We start from the raw sequence: 26,133 nt of genomic DNA, 5'->3' as shown, positions 1-26,133 counted from the left end.
ATACACAATGCATGCCTCAATTGTTTCAAGGCTTAAACATCCTTCTTTAATCTGTCTCCTCCCCTTCATCAACACTCATACTACAGTACCAGTCAAAGGTTTGGACACACCAACTCATTTAAGACAATGAGTGTCATTAGGGTGATGTCTTTCCTACGAAGGGTTCAAATTCTTCATTTTCGTTTTATTGAAATGGTAAAAAAAAAAAAAGTTTAATTCAACTATAACCTACCAGTGGCACAGGGTTAACACTTTCGTAGACATCTCTTGTCAGATTGTAAATCACCTCGTGCTTGACAGCTGCAGTTCACAAGCATGCACAGGGCAGACTACACAGATAAAGGCCAATGTTGTCCCTGGGGGGGGGCCCGTAGTTACTCAAGGAAGTAAACAAACTCAGCATGACTGGTGAAAGTTTATGGATTTTTAAGACCTTGATTACGATTATGAATTTAAGACCTTTATTGTGCCATGTGATCCCATGCAATGCTCCAGTTAGCTGAGCAGCGCATGATTGCAGGTCATATGAGAACGTGAGTACACCCGAAATAGAGAAAGATTGCCCGCTACCTTTTTTGCTAACATAAAAATCCTTCGGAAGCAGTATGAAGGGCAAGAATATATTTTTTTATCACGATCGTGTTTTGCAGTGATGCTGACATGTTATGAAGAGTCTAACTGTCACATCCGTTACCGAGTACTGACAAAGAGAGAAAGGAAACCAATTATACATCACCTAAGCCGTTGATGAAAGTTAGATTTGCACAGAAATTTTGCATACAATCATACTCGAAATGTATCCATAATAACAGCCTTTCCTCAAAGATGTCAACCGAATCAAAGCAGTCTTATCAGTCTACTCTGGCCTGCTTGGAGTACGCTACACAGTGGGAGTGTGCGTAATTGTACATGCTGAATAGCTTTCTATCTATGGGACAATATCCACTTCAGGTAGCAGGTGTTGGAGAATGTGATGAAGAGGCTTGTGGAACCTTAAGTTCGCAAGGGGAGAAATGTCATCATGGACAATTTCTTCACTTCAACTGTCATTGGCTAATAAGTTGCTGGCAAAGACAACAAGTCTGGCCGGCACCATAAACAAAGTGAGAGCGGAGCTCCCTCCCTATGCGCAAAATAAGGCACCTGCACAGCCGTTGTAGGCCTGCTCCACAATGGTGCTGAAGAATGACAAGGTGATGGGGACACGATAAAGTGAAAACCAGAAACTATTACGCACTACAACCAAACAAAGGTAAGTCTAACTTTGTCAAGCAAGTGAAAGTTATGAACATTTTGTCAACTGTTAGCTAAATGAAATCCAACTGATGCCATCGTGTGAAGACGCACACAAGCAATGGACATCGCTGCCAAGTCCCTTTATGGAGTTCATTTTTCCAAGGTAATGTACAGAACGGAGGCATTTATTCCTCTTATAACACAGTTGCCAAAGAAAACAATATGAAAGCACACATTTACCAGCAGAAATAAAACATTTTGTTATACTGTCAAATTCATACTTTCTAATCCGTTGTTTGCTCGATTATTTCTATATTTACTGACGCAACACAGTCGTTTGTTCTTTATTTTCCATTGCCATGCTCGCTGGCGACGCTCTTATCCCTTGCTTGCTAGCTAGCTAAGGCTAACACAGGCACAGCCGCTGCAGCCAGAATAACAGAAAGGTAGCTGTTTTCTATTGACATTCATTTGGATGTATTCTTAACAATGAGCTGATAATGCCCGATTTTGCCTGGCATAGCTAGAAATGTTTGCCTTCTCGTCAGGACACTCGTCAACACTGACTGTTCATTTTGTAACTCCCAAACCCGCATGCGGAAGCGTAATCACTGCCTGAAACTAATTAGCATAACGCAACGGACATAAATATCCCTAGAAAATATTCCTATTCATGAAAATCACAAATGAAATATATTGAGACACAGCTTAGCCTTTTGTTAATCACCCTGTCATCTCAGATTTTCAAAATATGCTTTACAAACAAAGCTAGACAAGCATTTGTGTAAGTTTATCGATAGCCTAGCATAGCATTATGCCTTGCTAGCAGCAGGCAACCTTGTCACGGAAATCAGAAAAGCAATCAAATTAAATCGTTTACCTTTGATGAACTTCAGATTTTTTCACTCACGAGACTCCCAGGTAGATAGCCAAAGTTCATTTTTTCCCAAAATATTATTTTTCTAGGCGAAATAGCTCCGATTGTTCTTCACGTTTGGCTGAGAAATCGCCCGGAAATTGCAGTCACCACAACCCCCAAAAATATTCAAAATTAGCTCCATAATATCAACAGAAACATGGCAAACATTGTTTATAATCAATCCTCAAGGTGTTTTTCTAATATCTATTCGATAATATATCCGTCGGGACAATTAGTTTTTCAGTAGGACCGATTGGAGTAATGGCTACCTCTGTATTTTACGCGAGAATCTCTCTCGGAGCCACCATGTGACCACTTACGCAATGTGGCCGTCTACGGCTATTCTTCAACAGAAATGTGTAAAACTAAGTCACAATGCTGTAGACACCTTGGGGAATACGTAGAAAGCGTAAGCTCGTTGATGGCACATTCACAGCTGAATAGGGACTCATTGGAACACAACGCTTTCAAAACCTGGGGCACTTCCGGATTGGATTTTTCTCAGGCTTTCGCCTGTAACATCAGTTCTGTTATACTCACAGACAATATCTTTACAGTTTTGGAAACATTAGTGTTTTGTTTCCCAAAAATGAAAATACTGCCCCCTAGTACCAACAGGTTTTAATTACGAGATCGATCGCATATCAAACACTAGGCTAGAAGCTAGCTAGTTTGTTGCTAGCCATCCCGCCAATATGAAAAACAAATTCAAACTAGAAACGTGGGAGGATTTGACAGCTTTAGCGGAGGAGGGGACCGGAGAAGTAAATGTTCATCACTCATCATGTTAGGTCAACAGATGCTCCCCCCCAAAATGATCTGCAAATCAATGCTAGCTAGCTACGTTTTTTCCTCGTTGGACCTCTGTAGCAAGTACGGTCTGCATGTGTAGGCGCATATTGCTTCATGATTGTAAGGTGTCCCAATATATTTTCAAATTATCCCATTATCTGGTTTTAATGTCCATTATAGAGTTTCACAATTTATCAAGGCCACTTTATCAAGGCCACTTATAATGATGTTAAGGCTATTGATGCTTTCCTAATTTGACTGTGCGTCTTGACCATGCATCTTGGTGGTTGGGGTATTTTTATTTTGTTGTCATAAAAAGAAGCTGTTACCGTGTTCCAAAACATATGCTTTATGTTTCATAGTTGCAACAAAGGCACTCTACAAATATAACTTTTTTACATATAGCCTACAGTTACATACTGTAAATGAATGAAAATGGTATTGTGTTATTTGAAAATGTTACCCAAGGCCTTCAAACACAACCACATAAAAAAAAATTGCAATAGCATATAGGAAATGTATGAATTACACTGTTAGAATGTTACAGTCAGAATGACTGCTCATTAGCTTGAAGGGGGGTGTAGCGTAGAAGGAGGAAGTCACTTCAAAGGGACTCTCTCTGCCATTCTCCTTTTTTATTTCAAAGCGTTGAATCTATGCATCTGTCAGTTACCTGCATCTAAGGAATGAGTTACCTGTCATAGTCTCCGTTGCACAGGGCCTTGACAGGGATCTTGAAGGCCTGCCACACTGGGTCCAGAGTGTTCTTCACCACCTCTGTCTTATGGCAGATAGTAAATCTAGAAACACACAATGTCTGTCAGGACCCTTTCAAGAGAACATGTTGTTTTTAACTCCTACTTATATATATATATATATATATATATATTTTTTGCTGTATAGAATTCAAAACAACAACAGCAGCAGCAGCTTCATGTTCTTATACAGGATACAGTGTGGCCATGTGGTCAGGGAGATCATGCTGCTGTTGTGCCCCAGAGCTAGCCATTTAAACTGCTTCAGTAAATATCCAGCTGCACAAAAGCCAAATCTGTTGAGTGCAAGATATGGGAGTCAGCTCGCATACAAACATCTGCTGGGCAAAGCCGTCCCGTACAATGTATGTTTAACTCAGGCTCACCCTTTATTTTCCTTGCCTTTCATTTGATTAATTTCTCCTCTCATCCTTTCTTTCACGTCCACTCATCCCTTACCACCTATACTGTGCAAATGCTGGTTCGGGGAGGGGGGGTTTGAGGAGGAGGATTATTTAAGACAATGTTTGAAGACGTAGGGGTTTCAGATGTTTTCAGGAAGATGGGCAGGGACTCTGCTGTCCAAGATTCAGAGAGAAGCTGGTTCCATTATTGGGGTGCCAGGACAGAGAAGAGCTTGGACTGGGCTGAGCGGGAGCTGCCCTCCCTTAGGGGTGGGAGGGCCAAGAGACCTGAGGTGGCAGAACGGAGTGCTCGGGTTGTAGGGTTTGAGCAAAGCCTGAAGGTAGGGAGCGGAAGCTCCTCGTGCTCTATGTAGGCAAGCACCTTGGTCTTGTAGTGGATGCGAGCTTCGACTGGAAGCCAGTGGAGGGTGCATAGGAGCAGCGTGACATTGGAGAACATGGGAAGGTTGAACACCAGGCGGGCTGCGGCGTTCTGGATAAGTTGCAGGTGTTTGAGGGCACAAGCGGGAGGCCCAACCAACAGAGAGATGCAGTAGTCCAGACGGGAGACGACTCTTGCTGTTCCGTAGGTAAGCCCCATGGTCTTGTTGTGGATACGAGATTCGACTGGAAGCTACAGACCTATTATCCACTGTGTCTGCCAGACCACTCACTCAAAGATCTCTTATGAGCCCCTCCTTTAGAGTAGAATCCTCAAAAGAGGTTCTAAATACTGTTGACATCTAGTGGAAGCCTTGGGAAGTGAAACTTAACTAATATCACCCTGTATCTTCAATGGGGTCTGAATTGAAAAACTACAAACCTCAGATTTCCCACTTCCTGGTTGGATTTTTTCTCAGGTTTTTGAATGCCATATGAGTTCTGTTATACTCACAGACATCATTCAAACAGTTTTAGAAACTTCAGAGTGTTTTCTATCCAATACTAACAATAATATGCATATATTAGCATCTGGGACAGAGTAGGAGGCAGTTCACTCTGGGCATGCTATTCATCCAAAAGTGAAAATGCTGCCCCCTATCCCAAAAAGGTTAAAGGTCTTACTCAGATCGGCTACGGCAAGCGTGATCACACAGTCATCCAGAACAGTTGCTGCTCTCATGCATGTTTCAGTGTTGCTTGCCTTGAAGCGCTCATAGAAGTCATTTAGCTTGTCTGGTTGGCTTGTGTCACTGGGCAGCTTGCGGCTGGATTTCCTTTTGTAGTCCGTAATAGTTTGCAAGCCCTGCCACATCCGACGAGGGTCAGAGCTGGTGTAGTAGGATTCAATCTTAGTGCTGTATTTACGCTTTGCCTGTTTGAATGCTTTCAACTGAAATGTGTCTTTCGCATTTAACTCAACCCCTCTGAATCAGAGTTGTGGGGCCTGCCTTAAATCGATGACCACGTCATCGGCACCCAGGGAGCAGTCAGTTGCTGTTGCTCAATGGCAGATTTTTCCATCTTGCCAGCTCGGGAATTTGAACAAGTGACCTTTCGGTTAGTGGCCCAATGCTCTTAACCGATAGGCTACCTGCCACCCATCACATAGTACAGTATACAGTATGCAAACAAACATGATTAGTGGTTGTGAATGAATCAAGTTTTCATTCGATTTTGTATGTAATAATAAATCAACGCTTGTTGTGATGACTTACGATCCGTCTTCGTTACTGCGGTAGAAGACCAGAAAAGGATCCGATTTCCCAAAGAAGTCTTTCTTGTCCAACTTGTTCCCACAGAATTGCAGCATCACTGACTCCTAGAGAGAACATGTTACCGATAGATGGAACAGACAGACAATGAAAACCACAGCCTGGGAAAATAGTCATTTTTCTCTGTTTGCTTCCCCCCCTCCTTCTAATTATTTTACATTTCATGACCTGTTTTGATTGACCGAATCCCTTAGTATTTGGTGGATTATTTGTAGGAAAAAAGGCAACAAGTCATTGTTGTGCTCCCATGTAGAGTATGTGTGGTACATGTATGACTGAAAAGTCACTGTTGAAAATGCTAAAGCTGTTCCATTTTCATGATGACTGTTCATTAAAAAGGGGAACACTTTTTTTTACACACAAAAACCAACTCACCCTGCAATTGCTCAGCTCCTCTGCTCTCACTTTGATGGTACCACACTTCTTCCCTGGAATCCCACTGTTAAACCACAAAAAGAGAGAGACTAGAATCATCACTTCTGGCAGCATTTACTGTACATTTGTGCGTTGTTCATGGCTCTCCGTCCATTATTGTATTTTATTTTAGGACACCTTTATTTATACAGGTAAGTCAATTAAGAACAGATTCTTATTTACAATGACGACTTGTCCGTCAATACCTTCCTTGACAAAGATGAGGCCTAGCGTTTTGTGCAGAATGACGACAGAAAGAAATTGACCAAGTAAAAATAGACACATGAATGCCAGAACCCCAAGGCTTGATTTAGACTGGAGAGAGAGAGAGCAACATTGTTTTTCATTTGGCTAAATAGAGCTATATAATGTTGCTGGAATTATGCAATAACATGCATGGAGGAAAATAGATGGCAAATTGAAGTGAGTCTTTGAAATGCAACCGGGGCTCTCGGAGGCCCAGCGAGAGAAGCACTCACTGAAATGGACTGACTGGGTGAGCAGTGAGCATAAAACCTTGGGGGGAAGAGAGAGAGGGTATAGGAAAGTGAAGACTGGATAAAGAACACGAATGGCATTGAACTAACTCTGCAGTTCATACGAGTCCTTCCATTAAATGATCTACATAGTAGATATGGTTCCCTTTCAGTCAGTGAAATCGGTACAACACAGCTATGGGGAGTTCATACGCTAACGCCCTCTACTCAATAATGTTAGAATCACGCCTGAGAAGGCCAATGAACACCGTGCCTCACCGGAAGTCTGGCCTTCCACAGGTGATAAACCCAAGGCACGAATTCATTCCTTCCATTCTTCTGCGCTTCACCTCGAGCTGAGCAGAACAATTTCACGTGTTCTTTAAAAATAATGAACATGGGGAACGTGAAAAACAAGGGTTTACTTCAACTTACCACTCACACTTGCTTCTACACCTGCATTGCTTGCTGTTTGGGGTTTTAGGCTGGGTTTCTGTACAGCACTTTGAAATATCAGCTGATGTACGAAGGGCTATATAAATACATTTGATTTGATTTGACTTAAGGAGGACGTGCTCATCCTTCTTGAAATTGCGTTTTAAAAGCTTGGTAACTGGTTTCGTGATTTTCCTGCTGAATCTGTTAGGTAATCTTCTGCGTGTTTAGCCTGGCTAATTGGCCGAGTAAAGTAACCAAAACAACGAAAGCTAACAAGCCGGGCTCGGGTTCAAGACCTTGTCTAAATAGATAAAAAAGATACTCACGTTTTGTCGTCTGTCTCGACGCGGTGCATGCTCCATCTGCCCCCCGCTTGGGTCAGCTTGTGTGCGGGACGGTGACAGTAACACTGGCTTGCACGCAGCTGTCACTGTTCCCCTAGTCCATGGTGCGCGCAGGTTCCTTTGGGGAACGTGTGGAATTCTTATGGCTTTCACGGGTGCCCGTACCTCGTCTGGGTATGAGTTACGTGACCCAAGGATGATTTGGGGCTTTGGTCGGATTAAATATCTTGTCTCCCAGTTATGACTGAGGCACACAAAAGCCGCCCCAGCTCAACCCGGTTGCTTTGCGATCTATCACCGGCTAAGGGAGGCGACTTGAAGGGAGAGGACGGCCGGGTCAGTGGGCATGCCAGGCCGCCTGTACCTGCCTCGATCAAACACGTTTACCTCTCGTCCCAAAGATGGTCGATGATCAGGTCTTATGTGGACGGGATCAGGCTAGCTAAACAGAGCTGCATAGCGTGCTACCCACAGGGTAGCTGACTCCTCAAGGCGAGCTAGCTAGTGTACTGGCATTGGTGATTCCTGCCTCCCATTTTGGAATTGATCGTGTAGCTCTCTTGTTTAGCATATATAAGTTCTGCAGCTACACCATGTTTATTTTAATTTTTTATTTTATTTTACCTTTATTTTACCTTTTAAATTCTTATTTTCAATGATGGCCTAGGAACAGTACGTTAACTGCCTGTTCTGTGGCAGAACGACAGATTTGTACCTTGTCAGCTCGGGGATTCAAACTTGCAACCTTTCGGTTACTAGTCCAACGCTCTAACCACTAGGCTACCCTGCCGCCCCAGGGTAGCCCACAGTGTGCTTACATCTAGGACGGGAGAGAGTCATTAGGCAGCGCACAGATTGCACAATACCTGGGTCCAACAGGCTTTCCTGTCAGGTTGGAACTCTGGGTGGTCTGCCGTGGGCCATTTCATTTGGTGTACGCTAAGGTTGGCATGGGGCGTGATTTCATATCCCTATAGCTGGGTTGTACGGAGTTGACCGACTGAAAGGGAATGTATAGTTATGGCTGTAACTAATGTTCCCTGTAGGAGGGAAATGAGGTACATCACCTGTTCGGCCCCGCACCGCCCAGTTCTGCACTCGATGAACAGCGGGCGATACTGAATGGAACAAACTTATCTGTGCCTCGGGATTATCACTTGTGGCTTCCGGTGAGGCACACTGGCCTTGTCAGGATTGGTTCAAATGTTCTTCAGTAGTGCAAAAACTCCCCATAGTTGTGTTGTACCTTGTTTCCCACCTTCAGGGAACAGTTAGTCATAACTGTAAGTTCTCACCTATAGTCTAGAACAGGGACAATCTATACTTTTTTGGCTCAACTTCCCATTTTTAAGTGAAAAGAAAATATCTGGACCAGCACAGTAGGGTGGGTATCACAGGACAATGTAAAAAGGGGTATACCGGTCATGTGTAATAGTATAATAAATGCTGGGTGACATGTTCATGGCAGTCATTATTATCATCAGGATAAATTATGAAATTATTATCTGAATGCCTGTTTGTGGTGTGCCTCCTAAGAGCATCTGTCTACAGCCAGCATTGTTTACTTCTGTACATATGCTCCTCCTTTGCTCTGCTCTTTATTTGTCAAATCTTCCTCCACTCCACTGAACACAAGTGCCACGCTTCTGACTCGGCCGTCTCTATGTAAATAGAGGTGCCACTTTAAGATACAGAGGACCGGCTGCACGCACGCACGCACACACACACACACACACACACACACACACACACACACACACACAAAGTGTAGCCTGAGATGATTATATAACTCAACAACAGCGGCACATTCTTATATCATCGTCTTGTGTCATTCTTCTGCAGACCCATTCAGCTGCGACAACCCATTGATTCATTCTGTATATACATTTGCCACATGCACACACGTGCATACACACAGACACACACACACTCAGTCAGACACCCGCAGGCAGGCAGGCACGCACGCACGCACACACACAAACAATCATCTCAGGCAAACACAAACACACACACAGTGGAGTGAGGGCCACCCCTTACAGTTCACACATGAAGAACACACCCTGCTCTCAGTGCCTCAGGAAGAAAATAAATGGACATTCAAATAGCACCCTATTCATTATGTAGTGCACTAAACCCCTACCGGCCCAGGTCAAAAGGAGTGCACTCTAAAGGGAATAGGGTGCCATCTGGGACGCAGGTATTTTTCTCTTTGCACTTAAACCCCCCTGAGGAACCATTAGTGGAGGTGACAGAGGGGCTCCTAACACTAACAAACCTGTTTCAAAATACCAGGCCATATTGTACAGTATTTTACATTATACTGGAATACATCACTGAAGATAAAGCATGTATATTTGTAGAGCACAGCACAGGCCATATTAGCCTTTTTTTCCAGAGCGGCCATATGCTTTTATTAAAAAATAAATGTACAAATTTGCAATTCCAATTTGTGTAAGACTTCCCAGTTGGAAACTATTCATCACATTTAGTTGACAGTGACAGTGCATATTAATCAACATTTAAGTTCTGTTGTAGTTCATTTGTAGTTCCAGTTCAATTTCAACTCTAGTCAATTTGATCAATCTCCAATAAGACTCCTGGCTCCTTGATCAATCATGCCTCAAAATGACACAGATTAACATAGCGACATGGCTCCCAAATTAACGCATGTGTATTTCTAACTTGATAATAATTCACTTGAGAATGTGTCATCATCTTTGTTATTTTTTAAACATGCTGAAACATTATGCAAGTGAAGCCCCTTCTTATCCCATTGTGTAAAAAACAGCAGCTGGCAACAACAACACTGTTGGCATCCCATACAGTGTATAAAATCATTTATGGATGAGAAAGAAACCTGTCATTATCTAAGTGGATTCTTACGTTCTATTTGTATTTCAAAAGTATTCAGACCACATTTTGTTACGTTACAGCCTTCTTCTAAAATGTATTAAATACAAGTTTTTCCTCAGCAATGTACACACAATAGCCCATAATGACAAAGTGAAAAGTTTTTTTTTTAAATGTTTGCAAATATTTTAAAATAGAAAAACTGAAATGCCTTATTTACATAAGTACTCAGAACTTTTTCTATGAGACTCAAAATTGAGCTCAGTTGCATCCTGTTTCCATTGATCATCCTTGAGATGTTTCTACAACTTGATTGGAGTCCACCTGTGGTAAATTCAATTGATTGGACATGATTTGGAAATGCACACACCTGTCTATATAAGGTCCCACAGTTGACAGTGCATGTCAGACCAAGCCATGAGGTCGAAGGATTTGACCGTAGAGCTCAGAGACAGGATTGTGTCGAGGCACAGATCTGGGGAAGGGTACCAAAACATCTCTGCAGCATTGAAGGTTCCCAAGACCACAGTGGCCTCCATCATTCTTAAATGGAAGAAGTTTGGAACCACCAAGACTCTTCAGAGAGCTTGCCGCCTGGCAAAAAACTGAGCAATCGAGGTAGAAGGGCCTTGGTCAGGGACCAAGAACCCGATGGTCTCTCTGACAGAGCTCTTGAGTTCCTCTGTGGAGATGGGGGAACCGTCCAGAAGGACAACCATGTCTGCAGCACTCCACCAATCAGGCCTTTATGGTAGATTGCCCAGACGGAAGCCACTCCTCAGTAAAAGGTACACGACATCCCGCTTGGAGTTTGTCAAAAGGCACCTAAAGACACTCATAGACCATGAGAAACAATATTCTCTGGTCTGATGAAACCAAGATTGAACTCTTTGGCCTGAATGCCAAGCGTCACGTCCGGAGGAAATCTGGCACCATGCCTACGGTGAAACATGGTGGTGGCAGCATCCTGCTGTGGGGATGTTTTTCAGCGGCAGGGACTGGGAGGTTAGTCAGTTTCGAGGCAAAGATGAAAGGATCAAAGTACAGAGAGAGCCAACAGCACAATGACTATAAGCACACAGCCAAGATAAAGCAGGAGTGGCTTAGGGAGAAGTCTCTGAATGTCCTTGAGTTGCCCAGCCAGAGCCCAGACTTGAACCCTATCGAACATCTATGGAGAGACCTGAAAATAGCTGTGCAGTAATGCTCCCCATCCAATCTGACAGAGATTAAGAGGATCTGCAGAGAAGAATGGAAGAAACTTCCCAAATACAGGTGTGCAAAGCTTGTAGCGTCATACCCAAGAAGACTCGAGGCTGTAATCGCTGCCAGAGGTGCTTCAACAAAGTACTGAATGAAGGGTCTGAACACTTATGTAAATGTGATATTCCAGTTTTAAATTTCTAATACATTTCTTAAAAACCTGTTTTTGATTTCTCATTATGGGGTATTGTGTGTAGATTGATGATGAACATTTAAAAAAAAATTTTTTTTAGAATAAGGCTTTAATGTAACAAAATGTGGAAAAAGTCAAGGGGTCTGAATACTTTCCGAATGCATTGTACATCAACTGAGTTTCATTAAATAGGCACGAACAGGGTTCTTTTAATGCTCAACATTAATTTGTGGTAACCTTGCTTAGCCAACAACAAAGAGTTCTCAAAGTGGGGTAGTGTATTAGGAATCATATTATTAATGATCAATCTATTTCCTTAATTGACTGGAATTGCGACGATATTGGCCCCAATGTTGAATATACTGTACATCAATAGAATACCAACGACGCAAAATTTCAAATAAAATAGAACCCTTTAAACCATGTAAATTATGTGGCCTCTTGGGCCTGGCTTTTTATAATGAGGACAAAATAGGCCAAAAATAGCAACAATTAGGGTGTGTGTGTGTGTGTGTGTGTTTGTGACAGAACGGTACAGTACATTACTTACATGAGAGGTTTTTCCACGCAGCTTCCCATGGAGCCCACCACCTCCCCCAGGGTACAGAATGCCTGGCCCAGGAAGTCCTACACATACACACACACAAGAAAGAGCGAGTGAGTGTGTGAGAGAAATGGCCCAAAAGATAGATGAGAAATAAACAAATTTGATATACATTTTTTTGTAAGATTTTCAGAACGTAATGAGCACAAATGCTATGCGAGCAGATCAAGGAGGTTCAAATGGAAAAAAGTGACCCTGATTCTAGCTATGATTTCTAATATTCCTCCATCTACCTCCCAAACCCCTGGCTTAGCCCCCCACCATGCCACACAGCCCAAGATAATGTCCTAGGATATTTACATTTCGACTAAATATTTTTTTGTAAAGCTTCTCTATTAAATCCTATGAGCATATGGGATGAAGAATGACATTGATACGTGATGAACAAAGCCTAATAGTAAAGAAGGTAATTTTATAGATGCTTTCGTTCTCACTGACTTACAGGTAACACAGAGTTAACACATATAGCACATACACTTAACGCATTGTTCCAGGTGAGAATCAAACCCACAACCTGGTCTTCTACCGTAGGCGCCCCGTCATGCCTTAACCAACTGAGCCATGGAAGGTGTGAAAGCTATGTAGCTTTTATCATTTGACACAAACAGATGGTCTTGAGTCTTTCTCTCTCTCTCTGCCCAATATACTGTGGTGGCTCACATAAGTAGAGAGGGTAGTATTGTTTAGTTTTGTATGCATGGTGTATTTCGCACAGGCCCTTTGGGCTGGAGCAATGAAATTAAACTCAGTGTGTCGAGACTCAAAAGAGTGAGGCCTTGTACTATGCTACTGGGCCCAGCCTGGCTCTGCGTATAATAAATTCACTTGACAGATGAGCTGTGTTTGGTCCAACGGGCAGAAAGCTGCTCCCAGGATCTATTCTGCCTGTCGGTGATTATCACTCCTCTCCTTTTGTCCCACCGTGCAACTTAGGCCCATTGCTCTTCTACGGAAAGAGAGAGTGTGGAAAACAGCCATCCCTCCTTCAGTGTATATTTTAGAACACCCGGGGGATTGTGCTGTCACTAATATGCGGGACGGGCTAAAGGTGGTGGTGAGCTTTCCAGTAGAGGCAAAGAGGAACAGGTTTGTACACATCAGAACCCGGAGAATAGGCCTAGTCTCAGCTAGGCTATAGGCGGGCGCATGCTTCCCAACCGAAACAGTTCGGAACAGTTTATGCATATATTATGATGACATTTTGTTCATTTTGGTGTTCAGCTAGGGCTTAGTCAGCTGAGCTGGCAATCAAACATTTTTCTCAAGGCCAGCCAAAGTTTGAAAGGTCTGTGCCCCTTCGTCCGTGATTGGTCAACTGTAGGGGTGACGCAAGTTTCTTCTTCTTGTAGGTTCAGCCCGAAACTCGGCGTGGATTCAACCATTTCGAACGACAACTTTGAGCATCGGTTGACCGAGTAGGTACAGAAATACCTTCGCAACTACTGCCTTATATAAAGACCAACATGTAAATGCAAATTCTTGTAGGGAGATTGAGGAGACACTGGGATCCGAACAAACCACTTGTTGGAAAAAGTGGGGTAGGTTTCACAACAAGTTTTTCAAGGCAAAGAAAGGAAACAAGGGCAGCAGTGGAGATGCCGGTGGAAAGGCTACTTCAGGAATGTTACTGCTGGCTTTTTTTTGGCATGTGGAGCATGGGAAGACTGAAAGCTACATGCCGTCTTCACCAAAAGATGAGGTATATTGTATTTTCTATTGTAGTTGATGAAAAGAGTAGCCATGTTTCGCTAACAATAGCTAGCCTTCTGGCGCTAGCTACATGGCTGGCTAGTTGCTAGCTAGCCTAGCAGCATAGTCGTGCAGTGAAAGCAAGCCAATCAACTAAACTAAAGATCTTTACAACTTTTGATCAAAAATCATTTTGTCAGAGAAAGAAAATCATAAGCTTCCCACATTGGTAACACCAAAGTCAAAGTTTGGTAGCAAGGTCCAGCTAGTGAAAAATGTGCAAATGTTTGAACAGAGATAAGAAGCTAGGCCAGGACGTTTGCAACATTATATAGTCTATTGTAATCTCGGTTAATGATATTTGATATTTTGTTCATTGATCGTTTTGGATGGTTTGGATATGTGTACTAAACTTTTTTATTTTAAGGCACAAACACCAGTGAATGGAGACAGCACCTGGTTTTGTTCTCTGCGCCCCAGCACTGCCTATTACTAGCCCAAGCACTACATCTGCCCTCGGTATTGACTGGTCATCGGCCCCAGCCCATCTCACGCACTGAGCTGCAGTGCAGAATTAGAAACAATCTCCATGCAGGACCTGGGAAGCTCTATCCTGGGCTCACCTCCAAGACCTACTCTACTGGCTTGCTCCTCACCAGTGCCACAGAACAGCAGCAGAAGTAGCATTGGTGTGAGAAGGGAGAAAGGACCTGCAGACTCAGCACTTAACACATCACTCGCAAAGGCATTGCAAATGATTGAAGACTTATCCCAGAGGTAAATACAAATATTTTCAGACTCCTCCTTCCCTCCGATCCCCTTTCCTCTCTTCTGTTGTGATTTTTCCTCCTCGCCTCACCATGCACACTGCTCTCCAGGCAATCCTAATTTCCCCACCCCTCTTCTCATCCTATCCACAGGGCCCTGGCACCTATAGCTGATTTCATGGGAGAACTCTCGCCAAAACTCTGGCAGGAATTAGATCACCAGCTGCATGAGTTTGTGTATGACTTCAAGAAGAGGACATGGAACCAAACAACTTGGAACACAGTGAAATTCACTTGTTCTGTTGTTGTTCTGACATCTCTGGAGCCAGACACCAGATTTTTATCTTATTCCATAGACACTTTTGTTGTTCACACGTCTGTTCATAGCAGACACTGATCGGGAATTTTTGTAACTACACAGACTTCAATTTTATTCCATAGACACTTGTTTACTTGTCTGGTCTCGCACACTTTTGTATTGTGGTTTACTTTCAGAGCCCATAAGCAAGAAAAAAGGTTTATATTTGTGTGCTGAAAAAGCTCTGTTGGCATTTCTTCATCTCAATACAAGGTGTTTCAATGCATTCTATTTGAACATGAATTGAATCTAAATTACTGCTCACTGAGACGTCATAGAATCAGGTTTCATTTTATTAACAAGATTAAAACTCTAAATTTTAAGCCAAAGTACTTTGGTTCACAGTGCACACAAAGAACTGGGTCTGTGTGTCCATCAAGGGGTGTGTGAGCAGTTCAAACAAAGGCCTTTTCTGCATGACTGCTTGGCCTTGGGTTGAGTTGTCCTCTCCTAACCACGTCTTCCTGCCATGGCACACGTCCGGGGGGGGGGGATCCTTCAACTTGTTTAACTTGCAAAAAATGTCGCCCTGGAATTTGGAGAATGCCCTTAGCCTTTTCAGGGCTACACTCGATTGGACGACCAAGAATCCTAATCCTTGCAGCCATGATACCAAATGCATTCTCTGACTCTGACAACGAGAGTGGTAGTAGTTCCAGGTACGCCCAAGTTAATTGAAATGGACACCTGTGAATGAGAGGTAACGAGAATATACAGTACCAGTCAAAGGTTTAGCCACACCTACTCATTCAAGTGTTTTTCTTAATTTTGTACTATTTTCTACATTTTAGAATAAAAGTGAAGACATCAAAACTATGAAATAACACATGGAATCATGTAGTAAAGTAGCCACCTTTTTCCTTGATGACAACTTTGCACACTCTTGGCATTCTCTCAACCATGGATTTCAATTCAACAGGTGTGCCTTGTTAAATTCATTTGTGGAAATTATTTTCTTTGTAAAGCGTTTGAGCCAATCAGTTGTGTTGTGACAAGGTATGGGTGGTATACAGAATATTTGGTAAAAGACCAAGTCCATATTATAGAGAAAACAGCTCAAATAAGCAAAGAGAAACGACAGTTCACTTTAAGACATAAAGGTCAGTCAATGCGGAAAACAAAGAACTTTGAAAGTGTCTTCAAGAGTAGTCGCAAAAAAACCCATCAGGCGCTATGAGGAAACTGGCTCCCATGAGGACCGCCACAGGAAAGGAAGACCCAGAGTTACTTCTGCCGCAGAGGATAAATTCATTAGAGTTAACTGCAACTCAGATTGCAGCCCAAATAAATGCCTCTCAGAATTCAAGTAACGTGAATCAGGCCTTCATGGTCGAATTGCTACAAAGAAACCACTACTAAAGGACACCAATAAGAAGAGACTTGCTTGGGCCAAGAAACACAAGCAATTGACATTTTTATTTAACCCTTATTTGACCAGGTAAATTGACTGAGAACATATTCTCTTTAACAGCAACAACCCTTGCCAACATAATCCATCCACCTGTCAGGTGTGGCATATCAAGAAGCTGATTAAAAACCATGATCATTACACAGGTGTACCTTCTGCTGGGGACAATAAAAGGCCACTCTAAAATGTGCAGTTTTGTCACAACACAATGCCACAGATGTCTCAAGTTTTGAGGGAGCATGCAATTGGCATGCTGACTGCAGGAATGTCCACCAGAGCTGTTGCCAGAGATTTTAATGTTAATTTCTTTACCATAAGCCACCTCCAAAGTCATTTTTAGTAAATTTGGCAGTATGTCCAACTGGCCTCACAACCGCAGACCACGTGCAACCATGTCAGCCTAGGACCTCCACATCTGGCTTCTTCAGGACCGTCTGAGCCCAGCCACCCGGAGAGCTGATGAACTGAGGTATTTCTGAGTATTTCTGTCTGTAATAATGCCCTTTTGTGGTGAAAACCCCATTCTGATTGGCTGGGCCTGGATCCCCATTGGGTAGGTCTATGCCCTCCCGGGCCCACCCATGGCTGCGCTCCTGCCCAGTCATGTGAAATCCATAGATTAGGGCTTAATTTATGCATTTAAATTGACTAATTTCCTTCTATGAACTGTAACGCAGTAAAATCTTTTAAATGGTTGCATATTGCGTTCATATTTTTGTTCAGTATGTTATTTTCTTATTTCACCTTTATTTAACCAGGTAGGCTAGTTGGGAACAAGTTCTCACCTGGCCAAGATAAAGCAAAGCAGTGCGACAAAACAACACAGAGTTACACATAAACAAACGTAGAGTCAATAACACAATAGAAGAATCTATGTACAGTGTGTGCAAATGTAGATGAGCAGGGAGGCAAGGCAATAAATAGGCCATGGAGGCGAAATAATTACAATTTAGCATTAACACTGGAGTGATAGATGTGCAGATAATGATGTGCAAGTAGAGATACTGGGGTGCAAAAGAGCAAGAGGATAAGTAACAATATGGGGATGAGGTAGTTGGGTGTGCTATTTACAGATCGTCTGTGGAAAGGTACAGTGATCGGTAAGCTGCTCTAACAGCTGATGCTTAATGTTAGAGAGGGAGATATAGGACTCCAGCTTCAGTGAGTTTTTTATTTGTAAAATTGTAAATTTTTTAGCCCTTTTTCTCCCCAATTTCGTGGTATCCAATTGTTAGTAGCTACTATCTTGTCTCATCGCTACAACTCCTTTACGGGCTCGGGAGAGACAAAGGTTGAAAGTCATGCGTCCTCCGATACACAACCCAACCAAGCCGCACTGCTTCTTAACACAGCACGCATCCAACCCGGAAGCCAGCCGCACCAATGTGTCGGAGGAAACACCGTGTACCTGGCAACCTTGGTTAGCGTGCACTGCGCCCGGCCCACCACAGGAGTCGCTGGTGCGCGATGAGACAAGGATATCCCTACCGGCCAAACCCTTCCTAACCCGGACGACGCTAGGCCAATTGTGCATCGCCCCACGGACCTCACGGTCGCGGCCGGTTACGACAGAGCCTGGGTGCAAACCCAGAGTCTCTGGTGGCACAGCTGGCACTGCAGTACAGCGCCCTTTAACCACTGCGCCACCCGGGAGGCAGCTTCAGTGATTTTTGAAAGTCGTTCCAGTCATTGGCAGCAGAGAACTGGAAGGAAAGGCGGGCCAAAGGGAGTGTTGGCTTTGGGGATGACCTGTGAAATATACCTGCTGGAGCACGTGTTACGGGTGGGTTTTGCTATGGTGACCAGTGAGCTGAGATAAGGTGGGGCTTTACCTAGCATAAACTTGTAGATGACCTGGAGCCAGTGGGTTTGACGACGAATATGTAGTGAGGGCCAGCCAACGAGAGCATACAGGTCACAGTGGTGGGTAGTATATGGGACTTTGGTGACAAAATGGATGGCACTGTGATAGAGTACATCCAATTTGCTGAGTAGAGTGTTGAAGGCTATTTTGTAAATGACATCGCCGAAGTCGAGGATCGGTAGGATAGTCAGTTTTACAGGGTATTTTTTTGGCAACATGAGTGAAGGAGGCTTTGTTGTGAAATAGGAAGCCGATTCTAGATTTAATTTTGGATTGGAGATGCTTAATGTGAGTGGAAGGAGAGTTCACGGTCTAACTAGACACCTAGGTATTTGTAGTTGTCCACATATTCAGTCAGAACCGTCCAGAGTAGTGATGCTAGTCGGGCGGGAGGGTGCGGGCAACAATCGGTTGAAGAGCATGCATTTGGTTTTACATGCGTTTAAAAGCAGTTGGAGGCCACGGAAGGAGTGTTGTATGGCATTGAAGCTCGTTTGGAGGTTTGTTAGCACAGTGTCCAAAGAAGGGCTGGATGTATACAGAATGGTGTCGTCTGCGCAGAGGTGGATCAGAGAAACACCAGCAGCACTGACATATACAGAGAAAAGAGTCGGCCCGAGAATTGAACCCTGTGGCACACCCATAGAGACTGCCAGTGGTTCCGGACAACAGGCCCTCGGATTTGACACACTGAACTCTATCTGAGAAGTAGTTGGTGAACCAGTCATTTGAGAAGCCATGCTGTGGAGTCTGCCGATAAAAATGTGGTGATTGACAGAGTCGAAAGCCTTGGCCAGGTCGATGAAGGCGGCTGCACAGTACTGTCTTTTAGCAATGGCAGTTATGATATTGTTTAGAACCTTGAGCTTTGCTGAGGTTCACCCATGACCAGCTCGGAAACCAGATTGCATAGTGGAGAAGGTAGGGTGGGATTCAAAATGGTAGGTAATCTGTTCGTTAACTTGGCTTTCGAATATTTTAGAAAGGCAGGACAGGATGGATATGCGTCTATAACAGTTTGGGTCTAGAGTGTCTCCACCTTTGAAGAGGGGGATGCACCCGGCAGCTTTCCAATCTTTGGGGATCTCAGACGATACGAAAGAGAGGCTGAATAGGCTAGTAATAAGGGTTGAAACAATTTTGGCGGATAATTTTAGAAAGAGAGGGTCCAGATTGTCTAGCCCAGCTGATTTGTAGGGATCCAGATTTTGCAGCTCTTTCAGAACATCAGCTGTCTGGATTTGGGTGAAGGAGAAGTGGGTGGGGGGGCTAGGGAAAGCTGCTGCAGGGGGTGCTGAGGGGTTGGCCGGGGTAGGGGTAGCCAGGTGGAAAGCATGGCCAACCGAAAAAAATATTGAAATTATTGATTATTGTAGATTTATCGGTGGTGACAATGTTTCCTATCCTTTGGGAGGAGGTGCTCTTATTCTCCATGGACTTTACAGTGTCCCAAAACGTTTTGGAATTAGTGCTACAGGATGCAACTTTCTGTTTGAAAAAGCTAGCCTTAGCTTTCCTAACTGACTGTGTATATTGGTTCCTGACTTCCCTGAAAAATTGCATATCGCGGGGGCTATTCGATGCTAATGCAGAACGCCACAGGATGTTATTGTGCTGGTCAAAGATAGTCAAGTCTGGGGTGAACCAAGGGTTAGGGTTAGGTTCTACATTTTTTGAATGAGGCGTGCTTATTTAAGATGGAGAAGAAAGCACTTTAAAAGAGAAACCATGCATCCCCTACTGAAGTGTTTTAGGGAGCGTTTGACAGTGATGAGGGGTGGTCATTTGACAGCGGACCCATTATGCACGCAGGCAATGAGGCAATGATCGCTGAGATCCTGGTTGAAGACAACAGAGGTGTATTTAGAGGGCAAGTTGGTCAAGATGATATCTAATAGGGTTACAGATTTAGGGTTGTACCTGGTAGGTTCCTTGATCATTTGAGTGAGATTGAGGGCATCTAGTTTAGATTGTAGGACGACCGGGGTGTTAAGCATGTCCCAGTTTAGGTCACCTAACAGTACGAACTCCGAAGCTAGATGGTGACCAGGGCACAGCTGGGGGCTGAAGGGGGTCTATAACAAGCGGCAACGGTGAGAGACTTGTTTCTGAAAAGGTGGGTTTTTAAAAATAGAAGCTCAAATTGTTTGGGCACAAACCTGGATAGTATGACAGGCTATCTCTGCAGTAGATTGCAACTCCGCCCCCTTCGGCAGTTCTATCTTGTCGGAAAAAGTTATAGTTAGGAATGGACATTTCAGGAATTTTGGTGGCCTTCCTAAGCCAGGATTCAGAGACAGCTAGGACATCCGGGTTGGAGGAGTGTGCTAAAGCAGTGAATAAAACAATCTTAGGGAGGAGGCTTCTCATGTTAACATGCATGAAACCAAGGCTTTTACGGTTACATAAGTCAACAAATGAGAGAGCCTGGAGAATGGGAGTGGAGCTAGGTGCTGCAGGGCCTAGGTTAACCATGTACAGACAAGGGTATGGTAGAATGTGAGTACAGTGGAGGTAAACCTAAGCATTGAGTGACAATGAGAGAGGTTTTGTCTCTAGAGGCGTAATTTAAGCCAGGTGAGGTCACCGCATGTGTGGTGGTTGGAACAAAAGGGCTAGCTAAGGCATATTGAGCAGGGCTGGAGGCCCTACAGTGAAATAAGACAATAATCACTAACCAAAACAGCAATGGACAGGACATATTTACATTTGGGAAAGGCATGCGTAGCCGAGTGACCATAGGGTCTAGTAAGTAGCTAGGCGAGCTGGAGACACGGCGATTCAGACAGCTAGCGGGCCGGGGCTAGCAGGCTAGCAGATGGGCCTTCAGGGGACGTCCTGACGGAGGAGCCTGTTGAAACCCCCTCGGACGGTTATGTCTGCAGACCAGTCGTGATGGATCGGCGGGGCTTCGTGTCGGCAGTAAAATGGTCCAGGCCAATTGGCAAAATAGGTATTGTAGCCCAAGAATTGGCTGATGGACCCCTTCAGCTAGCCGGGAGATATGAAATACAGTGCCTTATGAAAGCCCTTACAACCATTTGGTCTCCCAGGTGGCGCAGCGGTCTAAGGCACTGCATCTCAGTGCAAGAGGCATCACTACAGTCCCTGATTCAAATCCAGGCTGTATCACATCCGGCCGTGATTGAGAGTCCCATAGGGCACCACACAATTGGCCCAGCGTTGTCCAGGTTTGGCCGTCATTGTAATAATTTGTTCTTAAAGGTTGCATAAAAAAAAACGTAAATGACACAATGGCTCAAACAATAGAAATACAGCATTTGATCTGGCTCAATTGGTAAGGTTGGTAAGGTTGGTAAGGTTGGCGCTACCAATGCCACGGTCGTAGGTCTGATTCCCACATAGACCACATAGACATAGAAAAAAGGTTCTGAGTCCCTTCGGAGAGAAGTATGCCTTTATCATATATTATTATTTTGTTGTATCATATACAGGTAACTGTCAAAATAAAATAAACACTTGAGTAAATTAGGGATACAAAAGTATATTGAAACCAGGTTCTTCCACAGAGGCAGGGTTCCTGAGATGACTAACAAACAATCAATGCTAAGGGTCATGTGTAAAAATGCCCAGTTGCCCATTATTTTGGTTACTTTGGCTAGAAGAACAGATTTCAGTGACATTGAAAGTTGGGTCTCAAAGGAGCATAGGGGGTTGAAAGTGTGTGTGTACACGCACACGTCTCAGTCACCAGATCTCAACTGAACACTTATGGGAGATTCTGGAGCGGCGCCTGAGACAGCGTTTTGCACCACCATCAACAAAACACTAAATGATGGAATTTCTGAGCTGGGGCTGGAGCTGAGGCTGAGGAGCTGGAGAAGTTACCTGGCTTCATGTCTGTAATATGGTTTGGGACTGGAAGGATTTCTAGAGAATATCCGTATGTGTCCCATGAGATCATTACTAAACAGTGAGAGTGGTTACGCACGAGATGGAAAAGGCAACTCACATGTTTAGACAGGTTGTCGCTCTTCGAGTCGAGGTCGTACCTGGACAGAAACAGAAAATTACGTATAAATCGCTGTTTGCGGAAAATCATTGTACTATTTTACAAAAAGGCTCGGCAGCCAACAACAATGGTTATAAACACTCAGACATAGCAAGAATGGAGGTTCTACATAAACTATTTAAAATTTAAAAAACAAGTGCAACCTGTGTGCTGACGCTTTTCAAAAAGAAAGATGATGAGAGCAATTCTATTGTAGTGCAGTATATCCCTGTGCGTGTGTTTTAATGAGTGCGTGCAAGCTTGTGTGTGAGCGGGTGCATGCGCAGGTGTGTGTGTTTGTGTGTGTGTGTGTGTGTGTGTGTGTGTGCGTGTGTGTGCAGGTGTGATGGTATCTGTTTCTCTGTACAGACAGAGTGCCATGTAAGATAAAAAGAGATCCGACACCCAAGCAGCTGAGAGAAGGAGAGAGATGATCCAATACCACGTTGGTGCAAACGTAATTCCATAAGACTAGGGAACATTGGTACGCAACCGACCCGCCGACGGCAGAATGCACAGGTGTGCGTAATGTTCTATTCGTCTTTGCCTCGGTCACTCACAGATATTCATAAAGGATTCATTTAATGAGAAGGAGAAGAAAAAACACCGACATGCATTTGGCTGCACATGCTCCGTCTCACCCACACACAAAAACACACATTCTTTAAACTGCTTTGTGGTTAGGGGCTCGTAAGCATTTCACAGTAAGGTTGTATTCGGCGCATGTGACTAATAAAATTTGATTTGATGTGAGAGAGTTTGTGAGAGAGGATGCCCCCGGGCGGCTGAGCGTGTGTGGCAGGCTGCTTTCCTGGTTGGATAAATGTGTGTGTGTGTGTCACACACACTTCCTTATGAGGAAGGAATACGAGGAAGGCTTCACACCACTCTCTCACTTTAGTATCTTACCTAGTTATTTTCAGATGACCTAATTGCACTCTTTTGTAGCTTTGTTAACTATGTGCATGTTTTCTATACCTCTTTGCTCCTCTCCCTGTACATTTTACAGACTCTCCCCACCCTGTGGCTGCAACCCTTCTAATTTAGTGTACACTGTGCACACAACCCATGTGGAATTCCTGGTCTCCAGCAGCGTTTGGAACTGCAAATCTGCAATCAACAAGGCCGAGTTCAGTCCTGATGGAGACATGGATTACCCCAGAGAACATTGCTACTCCAGTTGTTCGCTCTTCATCTGACTACACATTTTCTCATAGTCTGTGAGCATCTAGTCGTCGTGGTGGTGGCACAGGGTTACTCATTTCTCCTAAGTGTAGATTTTCTCTTTTTCCCCTTGCTCACCTGTCCATGTCCTCATTTGCATTTCATGCAGTCACTGTCACTGTCCACTGAAGCTTAAAGGATACGTTTGGATTTTGTTTAAGAGGCCCTCCTTGTCTGCTTCCCCAGAGTAAGATGAACTCGTGAATACCATTTTTATGTCTATGTGTCCAGTCAGAGTTAGATTCGCGAGCCAATGCTAACTAGCGTTAGTGGAATTACTGGAAGTCTATGGGTAAAAATGGTATCCACAAATTCATCTCACTCTGTGGAAGTAGATATAGGGCCTCATTGCCAAAATCCCAAAGTGTCCCTTTAACATTGTTGTCATTTACCATCCACCAGGTGCACTTGGAGAGTTCCTCAGTGTGTTTGACACTTTGATAAGCTAATTTCTTGACGATGGCTCACAACTTATCGTACTGGGCGACTTCAACCTCCCGACATCTGCTTTTGATTAATTTAATTAATTAATTTCTTTCCCCCTCTTCATCTTTCGATCACACCATTTCCCAGTCACCTCCCACTCACAACGCAGGTAATGCGTTTGACCTCATCTTTACTAGATCCTGTCCGCCTACTAATATCACTGCAACCCCCATCCAGGTCTCTGATCACTACTTTGTTTATTTTCTCTCCATCTCTCCTCCACACCTACCCAGTCAGCCCCTACCCAGATGGTAATGCAACATTGCAATCTTTGTTCTTTCTATCCTATCATCTCTCCCTTCTGCTAAATCCTCCTGTCTCCTGACTGGCTCTTCGACCCTACTCTCCTCCCTTTTCACATGCTTTGACTCTCACTGTCCCCTTTTCTCCCGGCCAGCTTGGCCCTCCCAACTCAGTGGCAGACTGACTCACTTCATGCTAAAAGAACAGGGCTGCGGGAAGCGGAGAGGAAATGGTGGAAAAACAATTTCGGAGGAAAATTACATCCTTCCCCTCCCTCATCTCTACCTTCTCTTCCTCTGTATCTGCTGCTAAAGCAGCTTTTCTATCACTCAAAATGTCAAGCCTCTGCCTCCAACTCAGGGAAACTCTTTTAAACCTTCTCCTCCTTCTCTAATCCTCCCGCACCTCCCTCTCCCTGGACAACTTTGTCAACCACTTTGGAAAGAATGTCGACGACTTCCGCTCCTCCTTCACTCAGCATATTGAGTCCACTGCCCTCACTCACACAGAGGTACCCTACGCCTTGACCTCTTTCTCCCCTCTCTCTCCAGATGAAATCATGTGACTAGTGAGGATATACATAGCTGCCCTGCCTCCCGGAGATGGCCTGCCAGCTCCAAGACTTCTCCATCACGGTGAACAACTCCACAATGTCCGCCTTCCAGAGTACAAATAAACGTGACCCTGGACAACACACTCGGCAAACATAAAAGCAGTGACTCACTCCTGCAGGTTCATGCTCTACAACATCCACAGAGTACAATTTTTCCCCTCACACAGGAAGAGGTGATGGTCCTAATCCAGGGACTTGTAATCTCCCGTCCGGGCTACTGCATCTCTCTGTTGGCTGGGCGGGCCTCCCACTTGTACCATCAAACACCAGCAACTTATCCAGAATGCTGTAGCTCTCCTGGTGTTCAACCTTCCCTAGTTCTTCCATGTCACGCTGCTTCTGTGCACTCTCCACTGGCTTCCAGTCGAAGCTCGCATCTACGACAAGACCATGGTGCTTGCCTACAAAGCAGCAAGAGGAACTGACTCGCTCTACCTTCAGGCTATGCTCAAACCATACATTCCTACCCTAGCACTGCCGCCTCTGTCTCTTAACCATCCCACACCTACAAGACGTCAGCTGAAAACCCTACCTATTCAAAGAGTCTCTCATTCAGTCTTATCCCCACGACAAATACAATTTCTATGATACAGTTGAAGTCGGAAGTTAACATACACATAGGTTGGAGTCATTGAAACTAGTTTTTCAACCATTCCACAAATGTCTTGTTAACAAACTATAGTTTTGGCAAGTCAGGTTAGGACATCTATTTTGTGCATGACACAAGTAATCATTCCAACAATTGTTTACAGATAGATTATTTAACTCATAATGCACTGTATCACAATTCCAGTGGGTCAGAAGTTAAAATACACGAAGTTGACTGTGCCTTTAAACAGCTTGGAAAATTCCAGAAAATGATGTCATGGTTTTAGAAGCTTCTGATAGGCTAATTGACTAAATTTGGAGGTGTACCTGTGGATGTATTTCAAGGCTTACCTTCAAACTTAGTGCCTCTTTGCTTGACATCATGGGAAAATCAAAAGAAATCAGCCAAGAACTCAAAAAGAAAATTGCAGACCTCCACAAATTTGGTTCATCCTTGGGAGCAATTTCCAAATGCCTGAAGGTACCACGTTCATCTGTACAAACAATAGCACGCAAGTATAAACACCATGGGACCACG

The 26,133-nt window shown here is 44.0% G+C and overlaps 1 protein-coding gene and 1 long non-coding RNA gene across 2 annotated transcripts in view; one reads left to right on the top strand and one right to left on the bottom strand.

Moving 5' to 3' along the window:
• LOC112253493 (copine-8-like) overlaps nt 1-26,133 on the bottom strand; it is a 74,093-nt gene that overhangs the window by 12,912 nt on the left and 35,048 nt on the right. The window contains exons 5-9 of the mRNA XM_024425450.2: nt 22,403-22,442; nt 12,290-12,366; nt 6,197-6,260; nt 5,765-5,868; nt 3,643-3,747 (exon numbers count right to left, since the gene is read on the bottom strand). Of these exons, the coding sequence (XP_024281218.2) occupies nt 3,643-3,747; nt 5,765-5,868; nt 6,197-6,260; nt 12,290-12,366; nt 22,403-22,442 (390 nt within the window). The remainder of the gene's footprint in view (nt 1-3,642; nt 3,748-5,764; nt 5,869-6,196; nt 6,261-12,289; nt 12,367-22,402; nt 22,443-26,133) is intronic.
• On the top strand, nt 13,707-15,925 carry LOC121846684. Its single transcript, XR_006083628.1, has 3 exons — nt 13,707-14,042; nt 14,460-14,809; nt 14,953-15,925. It is a non-coding gene; the product is annotated as an uncharacterized LOC121846684 (long non-coding RNA).

This window comes from Oncorhynchus tshawytscha, linkage group LG06, assembly GCF_018296145.1.
Source record: "Oncorhynchus tshawytscha isolate Ot180627B linkage group LG06, Otsh_v2.0, whole genome shotgun sequence".
In the NCBI taxonomy this organism is placed as follows: Eukaryota; Metazoa; Chordata; class Actinopteri; order Salmoniformes; family Salmonidae; genus Oncorhynchus; species Oncorhynchus tshawytscha.
The sequence above is the reverse complement of the archived record's forward strand: the minus strand, read 5'-3'. Positions and strand labels throughout refer to the sequence as shown.